At 44.4% G+C, this 23,374-nt stretch overlaps 1 protein-coding gene across 1 annotated transcript in view; it reads left to right on the top strand.

The window, feature by feature from the left end:
* The first annotated feature begins 1,418 nt into the window (after nucleotides 1-1,418).
* Nucleotides 1,419-23,374, top strand: part of NDUFS4 (NADH:ubiquinone oxidoreductase subunit S4) — a 195,196-nt gene continuing 173,240 nt past the window's right edge. The window contains exon 1 of the mRNA XM_040339344.1: nucleotides 1,419-1,545. Coding sequence (XP_040195278.1) covers nucleotides 1,466-1,545 — 80 coding nt within the window. The 5' untranslated portion in view covers nucleotides 1,419-1,465. The remainder of the gene's footprint in view (nucleotides 1,546-23,374) is intronic.

Below are 23,374 nucleotides of genomic sequence, written 5' to 3' on the forward strand. Positions count from 1 at the left end.
GATCCACCCACGGAATCTGCAGTTTTTCAGTTCTTATAACAGACAGAGGGGAGACATTTGACAGGTGAGGGTACATGCAGGAGGCATCTATATCCTTATAGATCAGCATTATGGCAGTAGTTTAGAAAGAATGAGACTGGCTTTACATCCACTTTAAGCTTGTAGGAGGTGTTTTAATTCTCCCCTGGTCCTCTGTCTGGACAGTGCTGATTGGTCCTGTGCTGATCACATGCACTCTCCTAAGAAAAAAAAAAGCTCTCTCTAGCAATACACACCAAACTGAGCATGTGCAGCCTGACTCCTAATGCTCTGTTCTATCGAGAGATAGAGTCAGTTAAAGAAGTGGAGGATCAGAGAAGACAGGATCACACAGTCTTAATACACAATGCAGAGGGTTAACCCCTTGGGTTCCACACTGAGTATATAACAAGCATGCTGTGAGTTTAGTAACACTTTAAAGTGGTTGTTAACCCTTTAAACCCACTTTTTGCTACAGGTAAGCCTATAATAAGGCTTAATTGTAGCTATCCTGGATATCTCCTAAACCTGCACGGTCCCCCTGTATCTGGACATCATCATCTGGACAGTGGGAAGAGTGATTAACACCAGGGTTCTAGCTTGTTGAAGAGCTGGGGAACCCTAGAATTGTGAAGTAATTGCTAGACTGCCCCTGTCTCCAACTAATCTTTTACCACTTCCATCGGCTCATTCACCACGGTCACAACCCTTTGTACCACCTGCCCCACCCTATTAGATTGTAAGCTCTTCTGAGCAGGGCCCTCTTAATCCTCTTGTATTATAACTGTATTGTATAGCTTTTATATTGTAAAGCTCTGCGTAAACTGTTGGCGCTATATAAATCCTTTATTATAATAATGATAATAATATAATTGGATGTTCTCCCTCATCCTGGGGAAGGTCATTGGATGTTCTCCCTCATCCTGAGGAATATCATTGGATGTTCTCTCTCATCCTGAGGAATATCATTGGATGTTCTCTCTCATCCTGAGGAATATCATTGGATATGTTCCCTCATCCTGAGGAATATCATTGGATGTTCTCCCTCATCCTGTGAATGTCATTGGATGTTCTCTGTGATCCTGGGAATGTCATTGGATGTTCTCCCTCATCCTGGGAATGTCATTGGATGTTCTTTGTGATCCTGGGAATGTCATTGGATGTTCTCTGTGATCCTGGGAATGCCATTGGATGTTCTCTGTGATCCTGGGAATGTCATTGGATGTTCTCCCTCATCCTGGGAATGTCATTGGGTGTTCTTTGTGATGCTGGGAATGTCATTGGATGTTCTCTCTCATAACCCTTCATACTAGTGAACACTCTGTGCCAGCCCACACACACAGCAGCAGACTTCCTCGCCAATCAGCTGGCGGGGGGCGTGCCTGTGGTGACGCCATCGCGCTCCTCCGTAGTTTGTCCCTCGGCGGGTGCCATAGTCTCAGGAAACATGGCGTCCTCAATGTCACCGGCGCTCCGGCAAATGTTGTCTGTGAGGAGAGCGGCGGCGGTACTGCTGAACCCAAACAGGTAGCGGGATTTTCGGGGGAGGGAGAAGGTCTCATAGTGAGTGCAGTGTGACCCGTCCGCCCCGGTCTATGGCGGTGTGTGTGAGGAAGGACCGGGCTTGTTGTCATTGCGGAGTGTCCGGGGACATGGGGAGGGGGCGGGGCTCTGGGACACCTGGCTGTCCTGTCAGTGTGGTGGAAGCATGCAGCAAGGGACGTCAGTCTGATTCTTCTGTTTGGGGTCACCCTGACAGCACCCACCTTCCCATAGGAAGAGATGATGGAAACTCCATGGTGTACACTGGAGAAGGGGTGGCTGTGGTGTCAGACCCCCCCCCCCCTGTGCTGGGACTACAAATCCCATCAACCCTCTGGTTGTCATGCTGGGGATGTCAGTCTTGCAGTGCACCATGGGACTTGTAGTTTCACAACAGGTGGCTGTATAAGATTTCCTTTACCTCCTCTGTTTGCCATAGTATGTCATGGACTCTGAGTCCTCTGCCCCTTCACCTGTTTTGCTGGGCCCAGATAATACATCCCCATGTATGCTTTGCTCCAGGTACACAACACCTGCCAGGGGGGGTGGCAACTATGACAGAGGACACGCCCCCTCTTATATAAAGATCACACCTGTCAGCAGTTTCCAAACATTGACAATATCTGCGTTAGACATAAAAAGCAAACACACAAAACCGTGAATAAAAAGGGCACTTCTAACCTACTGCTACTTCATCTATTTACCAATAAAGGTCACCCAAGGACAGACATGTCATATATTGCACATTACCAGTCTATAGATGTGCAAGTGTTTTGTCAGATCAGGCGACCCGTCAGAATGTGTAACGGAAGTGACGTTTTCGTTGCCGCCATCTTGCTACACCCCGCGCTCCTCCATAGTAAGGATACATTGAGAAGAGGGCAAGTGGACATCTTGTTCCACCCACCGGAGTTTAGTATTTTATACTTATTTTTAACAGTAAAGTGAGTTTATATAGTGACATACAGTACTTAGAACTCCGCCTGGCTGTTTAGATCAGGGGTGGCAAACTCAATTTCATCGGGGGCCGCATTAGCAGTATGGTTGCCCTCAAAGGGCCGGTTGTATCTGTAAGACTACGTGTCCACTATTATCATAAATAATTGTCACTGCATTTGTTTATTACTGGTTTTATAGAGCGCAGGATTCAGGAGTTTGCTGCGTACGAAATGCAGGATACAGGAGTATGCTATGGACCGTGTGCAATATCTGACCTCTGCACCCTCCACTCTCCTTCCATCCACCCTGGGATGGGATGGGGTGGGGTAGGATGAGATGGGGTGGGGTGGAATGGGATGGGGTGCCGTAAGATGGGATGGGGACAGGGTGGGGTGGTATAGGGTGGGGGTGGGGTAGGATAGGATGAGATGGGATGGGGTATGGTGGGGTGGGATAGGATGGGATGGGCTACCTGACATACATGGACCTACCTGACATACACAATTACTTCACCTACCTGACATACACTGACCTCACCTACCTGACATACATGGACCTACCTGACATACATGTAACATGGACCTACCTGACATCATGTGTCACAGCATCCAGCCAGCCAGAAAGGAGGAGAGGAGAGCCGCCCGCCCATGCACTAGTGTTGTCATATTCTGCTCCCTAGTGCATGGTGTCGAGGAGGCTTGTAATTGCCGCCTTCTGGAGTCTGCGGCGCCTATGATGGACGTCACACGTCCCGCGGTCCTGTGATTGGATCTCCGGGACGTCCATCATAGGAGCCGGGTGTACCAAGATGGCCGACCGCTCTGGAGCTAGGCCGCGGCCTTTCCTAAGGCCAATGGCAGCGGTGCGCTCCGCGGATCACGGATCGGTCACGATCCGTTGCATCACTAGTGACAACGGACGGCCCGTTGCGTGGGCCACATGGCAAGGTCTCGGCCCGCGGGCCGGATTGGGCCCGTGGGCCTTGTGTTTGCCACCCCTGGTTTAGATGTTCAATTTTAAAAGTAGCGGAAAGCCTGCTGATATCACAGGTTTGATAATAGGATAGAAGTTCGCTGCTTTTAAAACATCTAAACATTTACACAGAGTTCCAAGTACTGTGTTTCACTATATAACCTCAGTCTACTGTTAAAAATAAGTGTAAAATGCAAAACTCCGGTGGGTGTAACAAGATGTCCGCTTCCCCCTTCTCAGTCTATCCTTACTGTGGAGGAGTGTGGGGTGTAGCAAGATGGCGACAAAACGTCACTTCAGCTTTAAGACCACTAGGGGGCGCGGCGCCGGAGCGTTGTCGGCTGTCGCGATGTCCGCTGGCCACTAAGGATGAGCTCCGGCGTGTTCACATAGAACACATGCAGAGCCCGCCAGGAAGTGTGCACGGTGCTGTGCTAATCACAGCCAGGGAGACATTGTCCCGATGCTCGGCTGCAGGGATCGTGAAATGTCTCCCTGGCTGTGATTAGCGCAGCGCCGTGCACACTTCCTGGCGGGCTCTGCACGTGTTCTATGTAAACACGCCGGAGCTCATCCTTACTGGCCAACTGCAATCGTACCTGAGAGACACAGAACGGGGATCTGTCAATGTAAACAGACAGATCCCTGTTCTGTCAGGAGAGGATAGACAGATCTGCTGTTTCTAGTGATTAGGAACAGCGATCTCTCTCTCTCTCCTCCTCCAGTCAGTGCACTGCCCCCACAGGTAGGGGGGGGGGGGGGAGAGAGGGCCAGATGGCGAAAGAAAAACACATGAGATGAGAAGGAAAAACAGAGGAGAAGAAGAGGTGCAGAATAGGAAAAGGGTACCCCCAGATCGGGAGGGTAGAGGAGGTCAATTAGCGATGCCTAGGCTGGTCGGATGCAAAGTGGGAAGAGCATAGGACCACCACGAGCCCCAAACCTTGAGGAAGTCATGGAGAATACTAGACTAGAATATTCTCATTAATCATAAGTCGATAAGATGCCAACAAATGATACAGAGGGCTTCTTCCAGGCCCTTGCTATTGTACGATTCACAGTGATAAACAGCCAACTTCTGCTGATGGACGTCCTTCACTTTAAGCGGGGATATCTGAATGATGCCTTCAGCTACAGACATCATTCGTGTTTTAGAGCCGGTGATTCTGCACACCGTAAGAACGATCATAGCGGCTGTTCCACCGCTTAATTGTTCTTGGGCGCCTCCCGCTGCCCTCCAGTGCTCCTACCGGCTCACCCGTGTGATCGGTGAGTTGGTGACAGGATCCGCCGGCCCCGGATTCTGATTTCTGGTGGACCATATGGTCGCCGGAGTCTCTATGTATGATCGTCGGAGGCCGGGTGCGATATTATGACGTCACACCTGGCCTCTGCATTCAAAAAAAGGCGCCGTCTTGGCTGGGAAGCCAGGATCGTTTTTTTTTGTTTTTGGTATTTCAGGCTTCCCAGCCTAGAGGTGAGATATGGGGTCTTATTGACCCCATATCTCACTGTAAAGAGGACCTGTCATGCTTATTCCTATTACAAGGGATCTTTACATTCCTTGTAATAGGAAATAAAAGTGATCACATTTTTTTTTTATATAAAATATATATGTGTGTGTGTGTGTGTGTGTGTGTGTGTGTGTGTGTGTGTGTGTGTGTGTATGTATATATATATATGTGTGTCAAAGTAAAACTAACAATTAAAAAATAATATATATTTTTTTTAAAGTGCCCCTGTCCCCCGGTAGCTCGCACGCAGAAGCAAACACATACGTAAGTCCCACCCACAAATGAAAACTATGTTCAGACCACACGTCGGGTATTGCCGCGAACGTTAGAGCGAGAGCAACAATTCTAGCCCTAGACCGCCTTTGTAACTCAAAAGATGTAACCAGTAAAACGATTTAAAGTGTCGCCAGTGAGGATTTTTAAGTACAGAAGTTTGGCGCCATTCCACGAGCGTGTGCATATTTGAAGGGTGACATCTTAGGTATCTATTTACTCGGCGTAACTTCATCTTTCACATTATGCAAAAATATTAGGCTAACTTTAATGTTTGTTTTAATTCATGAAACCGTTTAAAAAAAAAAAAAGCGTTTGAAAAATGATTGCGCAAATACCGCGTAAGACAAAAAGTTGCAATGACCGCCATTTTATTCCATAGGGTGTCTGCTAAAAAAAACATATGTAGTGTTTGGGGGTTCCCGAGTAATTTTGAGCAAAAAAATTATGATTTTTGCATGGAGTGCCAGAATAGGCCCGGTAAGGAAGTGGTGAAAGGAAAAATGCAGCCTAAGCTTGTTTGGCTGTCCCTCTCCGGTGGATCACAGGAGTGAAGTTTGTCCTGCACTCCTGTGACCCGTTTTCAGCTGAACTCGCAGAGCCGGTACAGACTTGGGTAAAGATGGCAACCATATGGTCGGGATACACCCAAATGCCTGCACTGGCACCCGGCTTGGCCTATCAGCGAGCTGCTGAGAGCCTGAGACAACCTCTCCCACCCCCTCCACAGCACAGCGCCCCAGTGAGCGGGGGTGGGGCAGAGCAGAGAGCCAGTGACTGACTGGTGTTTGCTCGACTCTCTTTGTTAGAGCCGGTGGGGGATCCAGGTAGATAAGAATGATTCTGAAAAAAACCTCAATTCATACTCCTACTTCTGTTAATGCAGTGGGGGTTAGGAGGGCCCTACTCATGCTTCCAATCTAAATGGAGGGGCAAGTGATACAAAGAGTAGTAATCCCCCCCCCCTCCCCTCCTGCTGCTCTCATAACCCTAACCTGTATACACCATCAGCACTGCCTTCTATTGCAGTATTCCCCTCTGTGATTGATTTATAAATGCTCCACTTAAGAGACTGGATTGCGGTCACATGACCAGCCGGCTCTCTTCTCCCCCCCCTCCCAGACTGATATCAACAGAGGAAAATCAGCCCTACCCACTGCATCTATCAGAGGGGGAAAGGAGAAAGCTGGCCAGTCATGGCAGTGAAATGAGGTATTTGCAGCATTTATTTTTATAAATCGCACACAGAGGGGAATACTTCAATAGGAGGCAGTGCTGCTGCCAGGAGGAAGGCTCTGCAGCATATTTGGTAAGTACAGAATCATACTGTATATATAAAATAATATGCAAAGTGGTTGGAGGGAAGCTTCAGAATGGCAAAGATGTTTTTATTACAAATTTATGTGAGCAGACCCCAGTTCCTCTTTAAACTGGGGTACACGCGATCCGGCTGACATTTTGGTCAGTGTGTACAGCTGCCTGTCCAACGGAAGCTGGCTTTTGTCAAATAGGCATCTGACCATCCAATCAGCGCTTGCAGCCAATGGCTGTGAGTGCTGATCAGTGTGTGTGTGTGTGTGTGTGTGTGTGTGTGTGTGTGTGTGTGTGTGTGTTGGGTGTTCCGGTGCAAAAACCTAGACAAGAATTGAGGAAAGGGGAGTGGGTGCCAGTGAAAAAAAAAAAGGTACCTGCTCCCTGTGTAAAAATAAACGTCTCGGGTGGGAAGGGGGGTGAGCAGTACTTTTATTTTAGATTGAAGGCCTGTTTTTAGTCTGGCTAGTCTACACACAAGATTAAAATGCATTTACTTGCAGCGGGTAAAATAAGTATTAAACGCGTCACCATTTTTCTAGACAAATATAATTCTAAAGGTGCTATTGATATGCAATTTTCACCACATGTCAGTAACAACCCAAGCAATCTATATATACAAATAAAGCAAAACAAATAAGTTCAGAAATGAAGTTCTGTGTAATAAAATGTAATGACGGGGAACAAGTATTGAACACGCTAACTGAAATGAAATGTATTTAATACTTTGTACAAAATCCTATGTTGGTAATGACGGCTTCAAGACACCTGTTTGGGATCAATGTCCACCTTCGTTTCATCTTCATCATCCTGGTAGATGGCAGCAGATTCTTTTTTTATCAATAATGTCTTGGTACATTTTTCCATTCATCTTTCCTTCAATGACATGAAGTTTGGCAGTACCGTACGCTGAAAAACAGTCCCACACCATGATGTTCCCACCTCCAAACTTCATTGTTGGTATGGGAGTGATTTTGGGGTGATGTGCAGTGCCATTTGACCTCCAAACATGGTGTGTATTATGGGATCCAAAGAGTTAAATTTCGGTCTCATCTGACCAGACTATATTCTCCCAATATTTCACAGGCTTGTCTAAATGTTGTGCAGCAAACTTTTTAAACAAGCTTCAACATGCTTTTTCTTCAGCATTGGAGCCTTGCACGGTGAGCGTAAATACAGGACATGGCGCTTGAGTGCATTACTTATTGTTTTCTTTGAAACAATTGTACCTGCTAATTTCAGGTCTATCTGAAGCCAAGTGGTCCTTGGCTCTTGGACAACTCTTTTGATATCCTTTTTTACTCCTCTGTCAGAAATCTTGCGAGGAGCACTTGGTCATGGTTGGTTTATGGTGAAATTATGTTTTTTCCACTTCCAGATTATGGCCCCAACAGTGCTCACTGGAACATTCAGAAATCCTTCTGTAACCAATGCCATCAGTATGTTTTGCAACAATAAGGCTACAAAGATCTTGAGAGAGACCTTTCTAATTACTCATAGATTTAGGCTGGTGTCTTGGCTTTCTATGCCTTATTGCACCTCCCTTTCTTCATGTGTTCAATAGTTTGTCTGTACATTTGATTGCACACAACCTAATTTCTGAACGTGTTTTGGTTTCCTTGTATGGATGGAATGCATTGATGGTTACCGACCTGTGGTTACAATTTCATGTCCATAGCACCTTTAGAAATATATTTACCTCGAAATATGGTGACGCGTTTAATACGTATTTTACCCGCTGTGTGATATATTTATTACACACACACACACACACACGACTATTAGGGACAAATAATTTTCAGCAGTGACAAGGAGGGTGTGTACCTGAAAAGCACACTTGACATGAATCTGTAACATTTAAAGGGGTTTTCCACCCATTTTTTAAGTTTAATAAAAGTCAGCAGCTACAAAAAGTGTAGCTGCTGGCTTTTAATAAACAGACACTTACCTGCTCCAGCGACGCGCCCGCCGGGGGTCCGCTCCTCGCCCCCCCTCGCCGGCCGGCGTCTTCATTCTCAGTGTGGGCACCCGGCAGCTTTCGGCTTCACGGCCGGGCACCCACTGCGCATGCTAATCGCCTTTCCAGCCCCTTGGCGGAAGGAGGAAGTGGGACAGGAAGTCCCCTTCTCCTGAAGCCCCCACTCCCCCCCCCCCCCCCCCCCCCCCAAAAAAAAAATTACATGCCAAATGTGGCATGTAAGGGGGCGAGGAGTGGGGTTAAGCGGAAGTTCCATTTTTAGGTGGAACTCCACTTTAAGAAAGATTGTTCCAGCGTGACAAGAACTCAAATCAGTAAAAAATGTGGATTTTGCCAAATTGCTGATGACTTCCAAATGGACTGTGAATCTCTAATGGCTGCATTATGCCTCGTCTTAAATGATATTTTATAATTACGTGTAAGAAAAAATGTTTTGTTTTATAGTGTTGTTGTGTTGTGACCTTTCTGAAACCTGGAATGTTCAAAATACAACGGCAAAAAAATAAAAATGTATCCCCCCCCCCCCATTGTTGGTCCACACGGTATCATACTTCATTGTGTAAGAATGGATGAACTCGGAGAAGGGTTATGGAGGTTTGCCGATATGGCTGTGTAATCAAGCTGTCATTCATGCTACCTCCCACTTTGTTCACTTTCATTTTGTGTATGAGAGAAAACTTCATGATTCAAATCTGAATTTTTGTCAGTTGTTTAGTCCTCCATACTTTTTTAAGAAAAGGCCAGCACTTGTATTATTTCTTTGTTCCTTCTGCCAGGAACTGGTGCTTGTTATTTTACCTGGTTGTTCCTGTGTCCCTCCTGACCACGGTAATCATGGCCGCTGATCCATGATACCGTGGTCGGTTAACTTGCCTCTGTTGTCCCGCTCTCTCCCCTTCCCTCCCTGGCTGTCAGCATGAGAGACAATCTCCCTGCCGCTCTTCCACTGCAATATGCAGCAAAAATACTTGTGTCCCTTTTGGATTATGCAGTTATTGACTACAGTGTGTGTTTGTTTTTAAATGACAAGGCTAAATACCTTCTCCCACATTGCTACTGTGAGGTCACGTGACATCCCTCTGCTGGCCAGCTGATGTCGCAGGGGAATCTCAGCCTCTCCCGCTGCTCTACATAGGCAAATAAGAGGTAATTAGGCTGATTTATAAGGCCCTTTCACACAGGTGGTCTGTTTGTCCGGTTAGTTTTTTTGTTTATAGCTAAAAGCAAAACCTTCTCTTCTTTTTTTTTTTTTTTTGGAGAGTGGCGGTAGATTAGACCTGTTGTTTTTTTTTTTTTTATTGCTACCTCTTCCCACGGTAGGGAGATTCACACTCTCTCTATTTTCTGTATATACCACCAGGGATGCTTGAGATCATGGCATTGGGGGGACAAGAGGGCTAGGGTGTCAGGAGGATTCTTATTCGGAGGGGATAAGAAGGGCTGGGGTGTCAGGAGCATATGGTATGGGGGGGGGGATTAGGAGCGCTGGGGTGTCGGGAGGGTAAGGTTTTTTTGGGGGGGAATCAGGAGGGCTTGGGTGTCAGGGTAAAGGTATTGGGGGGTGGGGGGATCAGAAGGGCTGGGGTGTCAGGAGGGTATGGTATTTGGGGGGTGGGGTCAGGAGGGCTGGAGTGGCAGGAGGGTATGGTATTGGGGGTGTCAGTAGGGCTGGAGTTTAAAGAAGTTTTATATGCAGAGTGGCACAGGGAAGGTGCAGTGACCCTGAGGAGAGTCGGTGGCGAGGGGCGCAGAGTGCTCAGGTGTGTTCTAAGAGGAGCCTGAGCTATTTGGGAGGCTTTCCCCACCCGGCAGCTGCACATATGCAAGGGATAGGGACTGCCTCTGTAGCCTGGAATTGGGTGAGAGCATAAATGCGCCACCCTATAGCAAGGACCGAGTCGGTGGACTCTGCAACGCGGGGCGGCTTTGTGGTCTACCTATCGGCGGTCGAGCCTAATGGCTACAACTATAGAAGCCCTTTCTGGGGCTTGGGCCTATTTTTGACCTATTTGACCTTCTGTAATCAGAAGATATTGGGACTGAATCCTATACATCAGAACACATTTTCATTCTACACAAAGACAAATACTTCTGTGAGCTGATGGAACTTAAAACGTAACTAAAGGCAAAAATACTTCCTATAGTTCCGACGCCCGTGAGGCCCTCATTGGCGCAGACCTCTTCTCTCTGGGTTTTGGTGTTTGGTATGCACAGGGGTGCAGTCACCCCAACATACAGACAGTGTGCCAGAATACAAGCTGAGCATGTATATTCCACAGGGAATTGTAAACAGGCAGGTAAGTGTAATTTTTTGCAGAAGAGTCTTCAGCAGTAAAGCGCTTGCCTTTTCCCAATTTATACTTTTCCACCTTATTTCCATGTTATTGTCTTTTATTGTCAATAGGAAGATCCAGGTGGCATTAGAGTGAATTTGCTTTACACCAGATGCAAGCTACCCATGTGGTTAGATCATGAAATGTAATGGGTTCTGGAGGAAGCAAAGGCTGAGATTATAAGACACAACTGTCCATAGCATGGGGACCAAGGAGAACTTTGGGGTGAAAATCGAGAGCTTTGCATTTTACTTGCAGCATCAGCTGTTTGCTTCACTGGGATTTTTATCTTTCCACAAAAGAGAAAGTCATATTAAAGAACACAGAGTAATATCAGTAAGATGTATTAGTTTGTATCTCTAATTCCGAATATGGTAGGTGTCACACATGAATAATATGTTTGTTTTAGTGATTGACATATAATTGCTCTAGGGTTCTATTATTGTTGTTTACACTTTTGCCAACATATTTTTTTTTATGAAAGATGAAAAGCAGTTACATGGTGTTCTGAAATGTATCATCTAATCTGGACATTTCTTTATACAGTAATCCTTTCCAAAAAAAATACGTGAATATATGTTTGTTAAAATTAAACTGGCAGGCTGCTAATGTCCTGTTCTGTGTAAAATTTGAGGTCACTGAACACCTAACCACCAGAATGTTAAAATCATTATGTTAAACCTGAATTCAAACTATTACATACACAAATGATATACTGGGCCAGATTCAGAAAGAACTGCCGCGGCGTAACGTATCGTCTTTAAGTTACACCGCCGCAAGTTTTCCTTGTAAGTGCCTGATTCACAAAGCACTTGAGTATGAACTTGCGGTGGAGTAACGTAAAGACGTCCGGCGCAAGCCCGCCTTATTCAAATGGGGCTTGTACCATTTAAATTAGGCGCGCTCCCACGCCGGACGTACTGCGCATGCTCCGTTTTGAAATTCCCGCCGTGCTTTGCGCGAAGTGACGTAATTTTTTTTGAACGGCGACGTGCGTAACGTACTTTCGTATTCCCGGGCGTCTTACGCAAAAAAAAAAAAAAATTAGAAATTCGACGCGGGAACGATGGCCATACTTTAACATGGCTCGTCTAAAGTTAAGGCATGTAAAAGCATGCTTAACTTTGTGACGGGAAAAAATTACTAGCGACGACGTAACGAACGCGAAAACCTTTGGATCGCCGTAAAAGCTCCTTTGCATACCCGACGCTGGAAAACTACGCAAACTCCACTCAGCGGCGGCCGAAGTATTGCAGCCTAAGATCCAAAGGCGTACGTAGCCGTAAGCCTGTCGGATCTTGGCCAAAAGCCGTCGTATCTTGTTTGTGAATCACAAATTAAGATACGTCGCGGCAAATTTGAAAATACGCCGGAGTATCAGTAGATACTCCGGCGTATCTCTTCTGTGAATCTGGCCCACTGTATTTATTGGCGTATAACACTCACTTTTTTCCCCTGAAAATAGAGGGTAAACTGTGGCTGCGTGTTATACGCAGGGGGTTATGGAACCTTCTTTTTCTGAAATTTTCCTCTTAAAGTTAGGGTGTGTGTTATACGCCGATAAATACGGTACATATGTGAGGGCAGATTTACCTGGCAGAGAATTTGTATTTCTCTCCATTCAGTTTTGACAACTACATATTCTGCCTCACAGTGCAACCAGGGTAGTGACTGTGACGCCACTTACAGTTAGGGCCCTTTCACACTGAGGATTTCCTGCATTTTTACTTTGCAAGAAAAATGTTTCCTTTTAAATCCAATGGGACTCTTCACACCACTGCATTATTGGGGTGGTGTGTTTTTGAAACGTTGTGCACGCTGCATCTTTGGTGCTGTTTTAAAAACCTCTCCAAAAACACAGCTTCCCATTGAAATGAATGTAAATTGCAGGGGAAAATGCACCACGATTTGCGTTTTTTAACCACATGCCCATTTTTCACAGGTGCAGGCAACCCAAAAACACAAAGGAAACGCATCTGAAACTCGACACTAATCGTGGTAAAAATATATGGTGATTTTGCTACAGAACTGTGCGAAAGGGCCCTTAAGTACAGTGGAAGGATTGAATCCCTGCCTGTACAGATTCAGACTTTTAAGCTAATCGGGAGCTAGGCTGTTGGCATTCAAGTATTACATATTTAAAACCTACAGTAAATGAGCTTTGAAATAAGTCCTCACTGACCCCTGTAACTAGCACTGTGGAGCAATTCATCTTCAGAATTCACAAAAGAAGCTGGGAAGTCCTCCGAATCTACCTTAGACACTCTGGGCCAGATTCACAGAGCAGATACGACGGTGTATCTACTGATACGCCGTCGTATCTGTTGTTCTATCTATGCGACTGATTCATAGAATCAGTTACGCATAGATAGCCATAAGATCCGACATGTGTAATTGTTTTACACTGTCGGATCTTAAGATGCAATACCGCGGCCGCCGCTGGGGGGAGTTCGCGTCGTAAACCAGCGTTGGGTATGCAAATTAGGAGTTACGGCGATCCACGACGGTTTTTCGCATTCTCTACGTCGCCGCTAGTCTAGTTTGTCGTTTTTTTGGTGCCTTAACTTTACACAGCAATCGTATTGCTGTATAAAGTATGGCCGTCGTTCCCGCGTCGAAATTTAAAAAATAACGTTGTTTGCGTAAGCCGTCCGGGAATACGGAATTACGCTACGCGCGTCGCCGGTCAAAAAAAATTACGTCACTTTGCGCAAAGCACGGCGGGAGTTCGGAAACGGAGCATGCGCGGTAGGTCCGGCGCGGGAGCGCGCCTAATTTAAATGGCACACGCCCATTTGAATTGGCCCGCCTTGCGCAAGTGCTTGGTGAATCAGGCACTTGCGATGAAAAATTGCGGCGGTGTAACGTATCTAGGATACGTTACGCCGCCGCGATTCTACGTGAATCTGGCCCTCTGTTCCCATCTTTTAGATCAATTTGCTTACATTAAATATTGAAAGGCTGAAAGCTGGGGTTGCTGCTAAGGGAGGGGGCTCAGTTACTGTGAACTCTGCTGATGAATTAATGCAAAGTATCTGCAGCTACAGGGGCAGATTTTAAAGCATGTTTACTGCTTGTAAATGGTTAAATGCCCAAAGCCTTGCTACAGCTTCACTTTACATATTACATTTTTTGTGAATCAATATTTGGCATTAAATGGATTTTTTTTTTTTAAACTAAAATATTCCCTTGTCTACCAACGGTGGATATTCAGAAAGGGCCAGGGCCTGTCCTAGGTGATAAAATAATTCACATGGTCTGATCTGGCAGATTCATTCTAGCATAATATTTACTTATCTAAAAAGAGAGGAAAATGGGCCAAACATAGCAAAATTAACAAAATCTCGCTTTGTTAAATGCGCCTAATTTTTAAAGGAACACTAAAGGCAATTTTTTTTTTTTTTTTAAATGTACATTTTAGATGTAGGGTCTTCTTGACCCCCCCCACATCTCTCCATAAAGGAGACCTGTCACAAACAATTCCTATTACAAGAGATGTTTAAAATGTAAAAAAAAAAGTTAAAAATGTAAACCGCCCCTGTCCCCGGTTGTTCGCGCTAAGAAGCGAACACACACGCAAGTCCCACCCACATATGTAAACGCTGTGCAAATCACACATGTGAGGTATGACCATGTGCATTAGAGCGCGAGCAACAATTCTAGCACTAGACCCCTCTAACTTTAAACTGGTAACGTGTAAAAAAATTAAAATTAAAGCGTCGCCTATGGAGATTTTAAGTACCGAAGTTTGGTGCCATTCTATGAGTGTGCGCAATTTTAAAGCGTGACATGTTGGGTATCTATTTACCCCAAAAAGTGCGTTTGCAATATTGTTGCGCCATCCGCCATTTTATTTTCTAGTGTGTCTGCTAAATAAATTCTCTCTCTCTCTCTCTCTCTCTCTCTCTCTCTCTCTCTCTCTCTCTCTCTCTCTCTCTCTCTCTCTCTCTCTCTCTCTCTCTCTCTCTCTCTCTCTCTCTCTCTCTCTCTCTCTCTCTCTCTCTCTCTCTCTCTCTCTCTCTCTCTCTCTCTCTCTCTCTCTCTCTCTCCTCGACAAAATCCGGTCGCAATTGCGACAAGAAATAGCGACCTGGCACCCGGGAAAGCTTAGGCCTGTAAAAAGCCGTGGCCTCAATTACCGGCCAGCGCGGATCCTGTGTCTCCGTGCGCCCCTGCCACGCCCGCGCTGGCCGGTAATTGAGGCCACGGCTTTGCGGCCTTCTGCAGGCCTAAGCTTCCTTCTGTGATCTTGTGGTGCGCCATCTTGCGCGGTGGCCGTTGGCATTACAAGTAAAACAGCAATTCGAATGTGTGTTTCACTGCCATCTCCTTCCCTCTAACTAGAGCCCCCAAACATTATATATATTTTTTATTCTAACACCCTAGAGAATAAAATGGCGGTCGTTGCAATACTTTTTGTCTCACCGTATTTGCGCAGTGGCCTTACAAGCGCACTTTTTTTGGGGGAAAAAATACACTTTTTAATTAAAAAATAAGACACCTGTAAAGTCGGCCCATTTTTTTTTTTTTTTTCTTATATTGTGAAAGATAATGTTACGCCGAGTAAATTGATACCCAACATGTCACGCTTCAAAATAGCCCGGGGAAACGCCATCAAATATTGCGGGAATTGAAAGATCTGGCAGCAAATGAGTCTCTTGCAAGAAAACTATATTTTAAGTATTCATTCCCGGTGTGGTTTCACGTGTACTCCACCAATAAGAGATCAAAGGGAGTAGCGGTGGGATAGGAATGCACCATTTATCTTAAAAGGAATGGAATCAGATCCCGAGGGAAGGTTCCTATTTGTAAAGGGATATTTGTTTAATAAAGAATATACACTAGTAAATATTTACTGTCCTAATGTCCACCCTAGTCTGTTTTTAAAAAATGTATTGAATAAATTGGAACATTTTAGAGAAGGAAAAGTGATTATGGGAGGAGACTTGAATTTCGTCTTCGACCCGAGTTTAGATACCCAGCCTGTCTCTCTCCGGTCGGAGGGAAAACACTTGAGGTCTGTTAAACAAAAATGACATCAGCAACATCTTGTGGAGGCATGGAGAGTCCTGCACCCAAGGGGGAGGGACTTTACATATTACTTCCAGGTACATTCCTCATATTCAAGGATTGATTACGTGTTCCTAGACCAGAAGCTCTTGGAAGGTTTAACAAAGGCAGAAGTGAAATCGATCACCCTCTCGGATCATGCTCCGGTTGTGGTTAGCTTGGAACTTAAATATATACCGGATAGACAAAGATCCTGGAGGCTGGACGAATCACTTCTATATGACCAGACCATAGTGGAAGATTTGGAGAGAGAATTGGGTAGAACTGGAGGTAAAAATATGCAATTCGGAGTTAGGGCAGATCATTTGGATTCCAAAACAGTTTAGAGACCCCTTGGAAGAAGCGGCCCCAATTACGCTAGAAGCTTTGAGAACGTGGGACAAGCTAATTAAAAATATACAAGGACAATATAATAGCCCCCTAATGCCCTTAACAGGAAATAATTATTTCCCACCAGGGAAAGATAATAAATTATATTTAAAATGGACCACATCTCCCTACCTGAGATTAAGAGACGTTATGAAGGGGAATGCCCTATGTTCATTAAGCGAATTGCGGGAAAGATATGGGTCCACCCCTTGGGAAGCCTGGAGATACAAACGGATGCAACATTTTGTAGACACCCTCCCAAAACCCCTTTGGGGGGTTGGTAGGTTGAATGCATGGGAAAAACTAGTTGATCAAATGGGGATAGATATGCATGGAATTTCTACCATTTACAAGCAGCTGATGACACATCTAGAGCGAGGTGCTGTGTGCCCAACGGAGAGCTGGGAACTAGAACTAAACCAGCCACTGCCAAATAACATGAGAAGTAGAATCTTGGACTACGTCCACTCTACTTCTGTAGATACACTGTAGTGAAGATAGTATTTAGGTAACATTGTTCCGTTTGGCCGGAGGTAGGACGAGGGACTCTCCCCTCCGCCCCCTCCCCCGGGAGGAAGTCTTGTTTCTTTTTTTTATTCTATCTCTTTCCCTCTCTCCCTGGTTCAAGGAAGGGGGAGGAAAGGAGGGAAAATCTGTGAAGTCACACAATATAGTTTGGGCGAATAAGGGGGCTCGGTTTAAAAATTATAATTTTTTTTTTCTCCCTCTTTCGAGAGAGGCATATAGGTAATGGGGTACGAGAGCTCACTCTTGTCCCCTCATAACGATAGAATGTGGAGGGCACAGGCACTATAAGTTTAAAAATAGAAATCGGGCACCTAGCACTTAAAATCCCCCCCCCATCCCCTTTTTTTTTCTCTTGTTTGTCTGCCTGGGGTGGGGGAGACGGGGAGGAGAGGGTAAAGGTGGAGGAGAGAGTCAGGAGGAGACAGGATTGACCCATATTGTTGTGTTATGTGTAATTGTTTATTGTTGTGATTTATGTGTATGAAATGTTGAATCTATTTTAACTGTGGAATCCTTTCGTATGCCTATCGATAATGCGATGTAAATTATATTTATATTTTTAAAAAAAATTCAATAAAAACAAATAAAAACAAATTGAAAACCAACATGTCACGCTTCAAAACTGTGTCCGCTCGTGGAATGGCGACGAAATTTTACCCTTTAAAATCTACATGGGCGACGTTTAAAAAATTCTACAGGTTGCATGTTTTGAGTTAGAGGAGGTTTAGGGCTAGAATTATTGCTCTCTCTCTTTCGATTGCGGTGATACCTCACATGTGTGGTTTGAATACCGTCTACATATGCAGGCGCTACTCACTAATGCATTCGCTTCGGCGCGTGTGCCAAAATAGGCCCAGTATAGAAGTGGTTAAAAATATTTTATTGGTTTTATTTTTTGTAAAAGTGTAGAATGTGCACAATATAAAATTTAAAACCAATAAAATGTATATATATTTTTTTTTTTTTATAAAAATAAAGTTCATAATATAAATATATATATTTCACATTATTTTTAATTACTTATTATTTTTAATTTATTCACTCATCTTGGCAATTGCATATTTCCACTTGCTTGACCAGTTGGCGCCCCTTTGATCTGTTTAATTCAAATGCAACCCCAATTTCAAAAAAGTTAGAATGCTGTGTAAAATCTACATAAATGATCTGCAAAGCTCATAAAGCCATATTCACAATAGAAAACAATAAATGCTTAAAACTGAGAAAATTTACCATTTTTAGAAAAAATGGCCACAGCACATCTCAAGCAAACTTCTGGGAATGGAGGAGACCAGTTGCTGAAATTTGAGGAGATAAATGTTGTCCCATTCTTGTCTGATAAGGCATTCTAACTGCTCAGTACTGGGTCTACTTTGTGTGTGTTTTTTTTTTTTTATTAGTTCAAGATGTGCCAAATATTTTCAGTTGGTGAAAGGTCTGGACTGCAGGCAGCCCAGTTAATCACCCGCATCCTTCTCCTACGAAGCCATGTTGGTGTCATAGATGCAATATGCGGTTTAGCAATGTCCTGCTGAAATATGTAAGGCCTCCCATGTAAAAGACTGGATGGGCGCATATACCGCTCTAAAACCTGGTTATATCAACTTTAATGGCACCTTTCCAGATGTGCAAGCTGCCCATTCCATGTACACGAATGCACCACCATGCCATCTGAGATGCAGACTTTTGACCGGAGTACTGATAAAAAGCCTGAAGGTCCTTCTCCGGGTTTAGTCCAGAGGACGTGGCACCCATGGTTGCCAAAAAGAATATAATAGAGTTGTCCCGATTACCACTTTTTTTTAAGACCGAGTACAAGTACCGATACTTTTTTTTTCAAGTATTTGCCGATACCGATACTTTTTTTTTTTTTTTTTTTTAATGTCATGTGATAGTGACGCATTGAAACATGTTGTCTCAGTTTAGAAGTCCTTTGATAAAATATACCAGCCAACCTGCAGCCTTAATAGCAGGACAGAGAAAAAGGAAGTAATATTGTGGTCCAACACCTAGCATGACACATGTTTTACTGGTTGGAGTTCTTGGAATACAAAGAGGTTTGAAAACATTGTACTTGGCAGCACTCATCTAATGCCCCATGTGCACACTATAAAGTAAAATGTGACATCTGTGATGAATGAAGTGCACTTGTTAGCATACTTCATACAAGCAGTTGTGCTCTACTGTAATGTAATAATCAAAAAAACTTAGGGTGTGAGAGAATATGGACTGCTAAATACAACAATTATTCATTGAAATTACCAACATTTCTGGTTAGATCTAAGGTGGAATTCTCTGTCGCTTGACTCAAGTGTCAGGATGCTTACAGTACAGATTGTTAAACTAAACTAAATGAATAAGGCGATTGCCTGATCCAATACCTGGGAGGGAGAGGCAGCGTGTAATGCCTGTGTCCCTGTATAATGCTCAGACGGCAGCCATCCAGTGTACAAAACCCACGCCTCCTCCTCCTCGTCCGTGATAGGGGAACTCAGTTTCCCAGCAGTGAGTTAGTGTTCCGCCTATCACGGACATTCTCTTATTCTCGTTCCATGGGATGAGAATGAGAGGGTGTCCGTCATAGGCAGAACACTGACTCACTTGCTGGGAGTGTTCCCCTATCACAGACGAGGTGGAGGCGCGGCTTTTATACACTGGATGGCTGCCGTCTGAGCATTATACACGGACACAGGCATTACACGCTGCCTCTCTTTCTCTCAGGTATCGCATCAGGAGGATTTGCGCGAGTACAAGTACTCGCGCAAATGCTCTGTATCGGTCCCGATACTTGTATCGGTCCCGATACTTGTATCGGGACAACCCTAGAATATAACATTTGGAATTGTCTTACCATAGCACAGTTTTTAACTTTTGCAACATACCATTTCAAAGGAGTTTTGACCCAGAGAAGATGGCGGCATTTCTTGGTCGTGTTCAGAAATGGCTGCTTCTTTGCATGGTAGAACGTTACCTTGTATTTTTGGATTGCACATTGAACTGTGTTCAGACAATGAATTTTGGAAGTATTCCTTGGCACATGCAATGATATCCATCACAGAATCATGCCTGTTTTTATTGCAGTGCGGTCTGAGGGGCCCAAAGATCACGGGCATCCAATATTGCGTTTCAGCCTTGTCTCTTGCACACACAGATTTCTCAAGATCATCAAAATATTTTGAGAATCTGATGTACTGTAGATGATGATATAGTTAGTCTCTGCAATTTTACATTGAGGAACATTATTCTGAAATTGTTCGACAATTTTGAGATGCAACTTTACACAGATTGGTGAACCTCTGCCTGTCTTTACTTCTGATTCCCTAATACACCTAATCATGTTACTGACCTGTTGCCATTTAACCTAATTGGTTGCAAAATGTTTTTTCAGCTCTTCCTGTTTAGTGCCACTTTGCCAACGTTTTGTTGCCCTGTTTCAACTTTTTGGAGATGTGTTGCCATCAATTTCAGAATTACCTTATATTTTTTTTTAATTTTCTCAGTTTAAACATTTTGATTTATTTTCTATTTTTATGAGTTGCATTCTGTTTTTATGTAGATTTTGCACAGCGTTTCAAAGATTTTTGGAATTGGGGTTTGAAAAAGAAGTTGAACTTACTTGCTCTGCGCAGAGGTATTGCACAGAGTTGACCCTTGGCACCTCTTCTGGGATCCCACACTGGTGCTCTCCGCTCCTCCTCTTCTGCATGTGCCCCCATTGCAAGCCGATTTGCTAAGGGGCAAAGGCGTAGGTGTGCAACCGAGCTGGAATATGTGCATCCCTAGACACATACAGTGCAGCTCAGCCTCCCCCCCCCCCCCCCGGTGACTTCTCACTAGATTTAACTGACTGTGGTCCTGCTATACACAGCCTGTGACAACCGAAAGAAGACCTGCAGCTGGGCACAGTGCTGGATCGATAGAGGTCTTGGGTAAGTGTAAAGGCGACCATACATGGATTGAAATTCAGCCGGTTCAGTAGGGACCGGCTGAATTTTGATCCATGTATAGGTAATCTGATTATGGATCGGCTTCTGTACCACCAGGCTGTTGGGTTTTCCTGAATGATCAGTACTGCTGGCTATAGCAAGCAAAGCTGAAGGCTCCCCACCGTAAGAACTCAATAGCACAGCGGAAAGGGATTTGAGTGTGTGGATGGGGGTAGTATGGGATCATTCTGGAAACCTATGGATTAATGTATGGCTAGCTTTAGGGAGGAGGGGGTGGGGAACCTGCCATGGAATTTTTTTTTTTTTTTTTACAATATTGCAGATAATGCATTTAGGCTCTGTTTCCACTATTGCAACCCCAAAGTCGCGCGATTTGCATTGCGACTTTGCAATGCAATTTTTGATGCGATGTCATGCGACCAGTGAATACCATGTGAGAACAAGTCGCACCGAACTCAGAGCAAAGTTGCGCAAGAACCTTTTTTGACTTGAGTCGCACCAATCAGAACGGGGACCATTGAAATACATGGGTTTTGACTTGTCATGCGACTTCACATGTGTCAAGTCACACAACAACTCGCAGTAGTGGAAACAGAGCCTAAGGTAAAAAAAAAAAAAACTTCAGAGTTGAGAAACATTTTAGCCTTATTATTTTGGGGGAAAAAACAGCTTTGTGTTGGCTTTTGGAAACAAATGAAGCAAGCGGATATTGTGATTAATTCTGGAAGGGCTGCTTTCAGAGAAATCGCTGCCATGTTTTGCTTTCAGTCATTTCCCATCCAACACAACACCATTGTTTTAAAAGTTCTAAGTCAGTCATTTTTCCAGAAGGTCCTGTACAAGGGAAAGATTTTCCACACACCTGGCATTTTCTCCACACCGATTGGCTAACTGTTGCTTTGCACACTGAACAAAATAATCCGACCATCCAGCATATCTTGGAGTTTATATAACACTGCTGCTCATTACCATCATTTCCAGGCTTAATACATAGTCTGTTTTTTTTTTTTATTATTAAGCAGAAGACACAGTAGTATTAATAACAGTGGCCATTGCTAAAGGATGCCCAAATCTCTCTGGCAGATGTTCGTTTCTAGATTATAATCCTATCGCGGCACTCTTGCTCCCAGTACTTAACCACAGTTGTGACTGAAACCATCTGAAAGTGCCTTTAGTGTGCGAACGAGGCCTTGATGCAAGCTTTAAAAATGATGGATGTAGTAACTTTTACGCTCTTGGAATAGTTGAGACCACCTGTGGCTATTCTGCTTTTGTTTAGTACAAGGCCCTGTCTGCCAGGAGAACTGCAGCTTATAAAACCGCACTCATATGCTGCCAGCCTCTGCTTTTAAACCTTTGCTTACGTAAGAGCTTTTGTCATATTCTGATGATTCGCAGGAATAGATTAGCATGTGCGTACCATGCTATTTTTTGCACTGCTACTTGTATTAACATGTGCACAGGGATGTGTACTTTGCATAGCTTTTATCCTTTTTTTTTTTTTTTAGATGATAAAAAGATGTGTTCAAGAAGTGCGTGTTCTCCTCTATTATAAAATGTGTATGAGGCCCTTATAGGCTGCTGGGTCTCCAGTGAGTCTTTTTGGTACTTAAAGGGGAGTTCCACCCACAATTTCACTTTTTAAATATAAATACCCCTGTAATACACAAGCTTAATGTATTCTAGTAAAGTTAGGCCCCTTTCACATTGAGGAGTTTTTCAGGCGGTAAAGCGCTAAAAATAGCGCTGCTATCCCGCCTGAAAAACTCCTGCACTGCAGACTCAATGTGAAAGCCCGAGGGCTTTCACACTGAGGCGATGCGCTGGCGGGAGACAAAAAAATCTCCTGTCAGCAGCATCTTTGGAGCGGTGAGAGGAGCGGCATGTATACCGCTCCTTCACCGCTCCTTCCCATTGAAAACAATGGGAACTGCGGCAATACCGCCCGCAATGCGCCTCTATAGAGGCGCATTGCGGGCGATATTAACTCTTTATCGGCCGCTAGCGGGGGTTAATACCGCACCGCTAGCGGCTGATACCCGCGGCAATTCCGGCGGTATAGCGCCACTATTTTTAGCGGCGTTATACCGCCACCGCAGCTCCCGCCCCAGTCTGAAAGGGGCCTAAGTCTGTAAACTAAGGTCCGTTTTGTTAGGTTGTTACAGCATTTAGATAGTTTATAATCTAGAAATAGACCGTGGCCATCTTTAGTGTGGGCATCATGAAGCCAGACTGTAAGACTTCCTGGATTTCAGCTTTGCATATCTCGCACATGCTCAGTGCACAAGCAATGTAATAGGTTTCAGTCAGGTTTGCAAGGACTACTGGGAAACATGATGCCTATCCCAGAAACCCTTGCAAATAGCCTAGGCAAATAAGGAGGAGGAAGTAATGAAGGACTACAAAATAAAGGTATTTACAAGCAACAAATTAAATAAAAATTGTCCATTCTGAACACTATGAGATTAGAGCATGCAGCACAGACAAACATAAAAAAATGGGTGGAACTCCACTTTAAATTACTTGTCATCCTTTTAAAGGGAATGTGTAATCTCATCAATATGTGGTAATATGTAAAAAAAA

The sequence above is a fragment of the Rana temporaria genome, chromosome 1 (genome assembly GCF_905171775.1).
Source record: "Rana temporaria chromosome 1, aRanTem1.1, whole genome shotgun sequence".
NCBI classification, from domain to species: Eukaryota; Metazoa; Chordata; class Amphibia; order Anura; family Ranidae; genus Rana; species Rana temporaria.